This window comes from Alexandromys fortis, unplaced genomic scaffold (assembly GCF_014885135.2).
Source record: "Alexandromys fortis isolate MF-2015 unplaced genomic scaffold, M_Fortis_MF-2015_v1.1 scaffold_401, whole genome shotgun sequence".
Classification (NCBI taxonomy): Eukaryota; Metazoa; Chordata; class Mammalia; order Rodentia; family Cricetidae; genus Alexandromys; species Alexandromys fortis.
In genome coordinates, this window is record NW_026068282.1 from 232,702 (window position 1) to 239,544 (window position 6,843).

Sequence of the window (6,843 nt, forward strand, 5' to 3'; positions counted from 1 at the left end):
GTTGTGAAACACACTGGTAGGCTGACTGTTACAATTTGAAAATATCCTCCATGGTCCCATATACTGTTGGCTGGGTCCACAGCTTGTGGAACTGTTTTGAGAGGCACGTTAGGAGATCGGGCTTGGATGGAGGCAGTAGTCACTAAAAGCCACGTTCTTGAGGTATCCTGTCTATGCCCTTCTCTCCTTTGGCCTCATTCTAATTTTTGACTGTCATGATGTGAGCTGCACTGCCCTGCCAGGCCCTCCCAGCCATGATGGATTGAAACCTCTAAAACATGAGGCCAGATAATCTATCATTTCTTAATTTGTGGGTAACAGTCACTCAAGAATTATGGTTTCTTAAACACCTGGAAAAAATGAAAATGCGTTATATACCAAATAACAGAGTGATTATTTCTATGTGTTGAGATTAGAAGTGATGTTTGTTTTCTTAATTCAGGTTCAGCCCCTTACTGATTATATGATGTTTAAAAGAATGGAGAGATAGCTCAGTGGTTAAGAGTACTATCTGCTCTTCCAGAGTCCCCAGGTTCAAGTTCAGTGCCAACTTGGCAGCTCACAACCATCTACACCTCCAGTTGTAAAGGATCTGACTCCTAACCTCCACTGGCTCTGTACTCACACAGTGCATAGACATACATGTGGGTAAAACTCAGACGCATAAAATAAAATAATAATGCAAAAAAATAAAAAGGACATTAAAACTCCCTGGTTTGTTTCCTTATTTACAAAGACAAATAATATAAATGCTTCTTGACTCAGGAGGGAATTTCTCCTTCCACCCATAAAACAAAACAAAACAAAACAAAGCACCCTGTAAGAAGTTGAAAGAGTAATTAAAAGTGTGCCGGATGGACTCAGCATACACATACACAGTGTAGAGTATGTGTTGTTTACTATGATGATCATGTGGCTGCCTGGGAGCTGTGGCTCACTGCCAGGGCTCAGCATGGGGAAAGCACACTATTACACCTCACTAGCCCAGGGAAACATCAAAATTCAGAGTATGATTTCATTGACTATGCATCAAATTTGCACCATTATAAAGCTGAGAAACTGAAGTCAAGCCATAGCAAATTGGAGACTATCTGAAATGGTCTCAATAACACAGGGTTGTTGGGGTTAGAAGAAATAGCAATTTTTAAACAGGCATAAAATCAAAGGCATTCAGTACACCGTTTTGTCCTTGAATTTTTGTATTTTGCCATGCCCATGGCTAATTTGCTCACAAAGAGTGCAGTATTCAAACAAAATAGAGACAACAACCTGTGTCAGTTCAGAAATAATACCACGTTAATCCCCAATCGACAATTTAGAGCTCTTTAAAATTACTTGTTACAATGAAGAATCCGTCCATTCAACTGCTATCTCCTTTCAGCGTATTTACAGTGGAATTTCTTTGGTGCTTCTTTAAGCTTTAAAATGTTTTTTTTTAAGCCATCAAAAGTATAACGGATTTTCTTATGGAATTTTAGAGTAGACTTTGATTTGGTTAATCCGTGTTGCCTACTGCTCCTCACCCATCTAGCTCATCCAGCCCCTCCTTGTATCCTCAGTATTTCCCTTTCATGTCATATGCATTCTGTTATACTTTTTGCACCCTTCTTGCTTAAACTCATCTTCCCTGTTTTATGGTATTTTTTTATAGTTTCATGTCCTATTCTCATATTAACTGTCCCATAAATGTACATATATAAAAATAGAAAGTAGGATCCTCACATAAAAGAGAACATGAAGTATTTGTCTTTCTGAACTGGAGTCATCTCATTTAATAATTTGCAGAGCTACCCATTTTCATGAAATCATAGTAATTTCATTTTTCTTTATAATTGACTAGTGTTCCACAGTCTATATGTGTCATATTTTCATTATCCGTTTATCAGTTGATGGACAACTAGGCTCTTTTCATGTTCTGGCTGTTGTGAATAGAATGACAATGAGCATGGATGAGCAAGTATCTCTGCAGTAGGCTATAGAGTTCTTTGGGTATATATCCTGAAGAGGTATTGCTGGATTATATGGCAGTTCTATTGTTATTTTTTTATAGACACTCTCACACTGATTTCCATAGTGACTGTAACAGTTTCCATTCCCCCCAACACTAGATAAGGGTTCCTCCTTCTCCACATGCTTGCCAGAACTTGCCCTTTATTTTCTTGGTGATAGACATTCTGACAAGGTGAGATGGAATCTCAGAGTAGTTTTAATTTGCATTTCCCTGATGGCTACAGACGAACACTTTTAAAGATAGTAGTTATTTGTCTATTTGTGTTTCTTCTTTTGAAAACTGCTCAGTTCATTGGCTAATTTATTGATAGACAGTTTTGGATTTCTATTGGGGTTTAACTTTTATAGCTCTTCATATATTCTAGCTATGTACCTCTTATTTAGAAATAAGCTGGCAGAAATATTGTCCTGTTGAGGTGTCAGCTTCCTCTGTTGTGCAGCAACCTTTTACTTCCATGTAATTTCATAGGTCAATTCTTGGGGGACGTTTCCTGGGCTAGTGGGTTCTATTCAAAAAGTTCGCATCTCTACCTACATCTCAGTGTTCTTCTATAATTTTTTTCTCTAGATGCTTCATCACTTCAGGTTTTTTACAAATATGAGTGTGTAAGTGTTTGTGTGTGCACACATGTGTGCACGTGCACATATATGTTTCTATGTGCAGGTATGTAAGCATGTGTGTTAATGCCAAAGACAACCTTGAGTGTTGTGGTTTGAATATCTCCCATAGACTCAAATATTTGAATGGAGTTGTTGGAACTGTTTGGGTAGGATTAGGAGATATGGTCTCATTGGAGGAGATGTGTCACTGGGGTGGGTTGTGAGGTTTCAAATCTCACACCATTTCTAATCAGCACCCCCTCCCCACCGCTGCCTTGTACTTATGGATGTGATGTAAACTCTCAGTTACTGCCCCAGAGCTGTGCTTGCTTGCTTGCTCTCATGATCTCTACCATGGTTGCTATGGGCTCCCTTCTCCTCTGAAACTGTGACCCCCATCCTGAATTAAGTGCTTTCTTTCATAAGTTGTCTTGGTAACAGAGTTTCGTCACAGCAATAGAAAACTAAAGCAGGTGTCATACTGAGAAATATCCTCAACTTCCTGTGAGGCCAAGTCCATCATTGACCTTGAATTCTCCAATTAATGTAGACTGGCTGGCCAGCAAGCTCCAGGATCATTCTGTCTTTTTTATTTATTAGATTTAAAACAACACCAATCCAAGTTCCCACTCCATCCTCTCCTCCCATGTCCTCCACACACCTTCCCACCCCACCCCAACCAATCCTTAAAGAGGGTAAGGCACATTGCTTTGTGGAAGGTCCAAGGCCCTCCCTACTATATCTAGTCTGAACAGCTTTCTATCTTCTTATACTCACTGCTGAGATTATGTGTATGTACAGCCCTGGCTCGACTTTTTTTTTTTTTTTTTTTTTAAGCAGACTGGATGTGAGATTTATTACTGAACATGATTTGGTAGGGTACAGGAGAGCACCATGAAAGCCCTCAGGAGTGTAGGGCTCGCCACTTGTCCAGAGGACCACGATTAGAAATATATTTGACCCCACAGCCATCAGGAATGAGTCGCTTCTCAGCAACCATGTCTTCAAATTCATCGGCATTAAACTTAGTAAAGCCCCATTTCTTTGAGATGTGGATCTTCTGGCGGCCAGGGAATTTGAACTTGGCTCTACGAAGAGCCTCAATCACATGTTCCTTATTCTGCAGCTTAGTGCGGATGGACATGATGACCTGGCCAATGTGAACCCTGGCCACTGTGCCCTGGGGTTTCCCAAAGGCACCACGCATGCCTGTCTGGAGCCTACATTGGAGACAGCATTGAGATCAGACTTGAGTAAGTGCCAGAAGTCTACTTCAGCAGTTATGAGCATCACTATGCCATCATATTAGCAGTTTCCATTGCTTTGTACTTTTGACATCTTGGTTTGGATATAGCCTTCTGATGTTCTTCTCTGATTATATCCATTTGGGGCCTAAATGCTGCCCATGCTTGGATGTCTATTTCGTTCTCTAGATTTGGAAGATTCTTAGCTGTCATTTTATTAAATAGGTTGAATGAATTTGAAACTTCTTAGAGATTTTACTCATGTTCATTAATTTTAATATATATGTGTGTGTGTATGTGTGCGTGTGTGTGTGTATGTGTGTGTGTAGAGCTTTGTTCTACTTTGTCTTATTTGCCTTCTATTGTGTTTTGTTGTTGAACAGATTGATTATTTCCAGAATATCTCCTGGTGCTTTTCAGCATCTCAGCATCCATCTTGCTGAACTGTTGCTCTATGTATGTAAAAATTTCCTCCAAGTTGCTGATTATTTCATCCTCTTTGTTAAATTTCTTGTCTAGGTCCTGAATTTATTTAGTAACTTTCCTGTCTATATCTTTTATTTGAGCGCTGTATAGAATTGTTGATTCATTTGAAAGTAGGAATCTGAAATGCTTATCTTGCATCTCAGCTATCTCTCTATCTTTTTTTTTTTTTCTCTATCTTTTTTAAAAAACTGTATTGAGAAGTTGTCACCTTGTGGAGGTGTCGTGATGGAATGCTATCTCATGGCTTTTTTGTATTTATTTGTTGTGTTCTGTACATCTGTTGGGATGAATGCATCCTCTGATTTTTTAGTTTCTCAATAGGAAAGCCAGCTGCAGCAAGAAATGTGACAGTTTGGCAGGAGTTTTAGTGTTAGCTGCAAGAGAAAGATACTTGCTCAGTTAACTTTTTCTTCCCAATTGAGATGAGAGACAGCAGCATTAGCGTACTCTGGTTGGGGAAAGCATAGTTGAACAGTCATTTAAAAAAAGGGCTAAGGTACCAATGTTTAGGTTAGTGATGTGAGGAGGGGATGTTAAAGGAGGAAGAAGAGGTAAAGTAAGGACGAGAAGGAAAGTATATGGATTCGAAGTGTGCAAAACACCAGGGAAATATTCAACATTAGTCTTAGAGAAAAGCAAGAACAGATATAAACTTTTCCCCAACAAGATACAGTTTAGAAACCAACAACTGGACTTCTGAAGTACAAAGATGTACATACTAAAACAACTTAAAATGATAAGTATGCATTTATGCAATAAAAAACCAAAGAAAATAATAAATTACCACACACTATTCTAATTCTACTACTACCTCAATGGTTGTTTTGAAGGAAAAGATCTACTTTCCTGGGTGATGAGCCCATCTGCTTCAAAGATCTATCTTACACTTCTCCCAAAGCTCTAGATATTTTGTTGTCCAGGACAAATATATGTGTGTGCACACCCCCTACACACACACACACACACACACACACACACACTGCCACTTTCATACTGCTTTTTTTTGTATCTGCAGCCACCTGTCCCCTCTATTTACTGCGAACTGTACTTCTAGTTTCAGCAGCAAACTGAAATGCCTCCCGCTGAATACTTCCTACAAACCAAGGTATCTTCCTTGCAGGCCTTCCTCCCCCCCCCCAGCTGATTTTTCTTTCCCTTGAGCTCTCTTAGCACACTGTTCTCATCTCTGTTAGAGTGTTGCACGTGATTTAGTATCATCCAAACATCTGTCTTTATCTCCAGAGCATGGGCTAGAGAGAACAAGCCGTTAATCTTATGTATGTTTGAAATCTGATATTCTAACATTATTCCAGATGTATAGTGATCAGGACACGCTCAGTCAATGAACGAATGAATGACTATAGTATGGAGAATTTTTATCTTACAACTTCAAGTGGAAAGTTGAGCTCTTCTTGATGTGGAAAATTGTATGGGCTTGAAATTTGTATTTTTAATACCATGGTAATTCCTGTAAAGTAAGGGTTAGGGAAACTGTTGAGAGTTGGGAAGCAAGAATGATTGAACAGAGAAAGGAGACCTAGAAAGTGAGATCACTGATGATGTATTTAAGAATTGCTCTGTGGGTATTGAGTTAAACAAAATAGAGGCAACTATGGATACTATCTTGTTGGAAGAATCAGGGTTCTATTAGACACCTTTCTCACCACAGGATTTCCACATCCTCTTGTTCTATCTTCTGTCCCAGTTCAACACTGTGTCTTTCACTTCTCCCAAGTGTTAGGCTTTTGTCAGAGTATTAGTACATTATAACAAAGACTAGGCATAGAAAACAGCTTTCCTCTACTATTGTCCTCAGTTAGGATGTGTTATCTGTCTTTGGAGTGCAAGTTCTCCATCCTCTGTGAAGAGAGTCATGAGAAAAGACTATTTTGTGATGTCTTCTGATACATTGTCTGAGTTACCATGTTACAGGGTAAAGACAGAAATGCTTTTGCTTGTGATTATTCTCATTTCGCAACTACAAGGAACATACTTGTAGTTGAACAAATTGGGTTGGTTACTCAATTCAGTAAGGGAGAGTCGACTTAAAAAGCCAAATAAAACTAGAAGTTAAATATTTTATTCCATCAATCCATCTCCCTGAAGTGACTGGGCATAAACTCCACTGGGGAAGAAATGTATAACTCTTCATGTCTATAAGAAATGATTTCTCAAGAAACAAATTATGGTGTTCATTTCTTCATAGTTTCTTTCAAAAAATTCAAGGATAAGAAAAATTTCTTGCCAGAGCGGTGAGCCTCAAGGTCCCCAGTAAGAGAGCCTGGGCACCCTCAGCCTGGGCTCCAGGGGCTCCTGTGCTCTCCTGGATCCTGCACTGCCTGCCCCGTCCTTCCTTCTGTCCCTGGAGCACTGGGCTACCAGGCGGCCCTGTTTAGGTGCTGAAGAGTTCCATCTGGACGGGTGAGTGTGTGCTATCCAGGGGCAATAGTCCCGGAAGAGAGCACAAACCCCCCTCCCCCAGCTCCTTCTGCAGGGCTGTCTT

General features: G+C 39.8%; 1 protein-coding gene across 1 annotated transcript; it reads right to left on the minus strand.

Moving 5' to 3' along the window:
* Positions 1-3,435: 3,435 nt before the first annotated feature.
* On the minus strand, positions 3,436-3,860 carry LOC126494777 (60S ribosomal protein L10-like). Its single transcript, XM_050132187.1, has one exon. The coding sequence runs from the start codon at positions 3,815-3,817 to the stop codon at positions 3,515-3,517; it is 303 nt and encodes a 100-aa protein (XP_049988144.1). The 5' UTR covers positions 3,818-3,860; the 3' UTR covers positions 3,436-3,514.
* Positions 3,861-6,843: the final 2,983 nt, after the last annotated feature.

Excerpts from the sequence above, each read along its gene's own strand:
- LOC126494777 (XM_050132187.1), bottom strand. The coding sequence starts at position 3,817 with ATGCGTGGTGCCTTTGGGAAACCCCAGGGCACAGTGGCCAGGGTTCAC.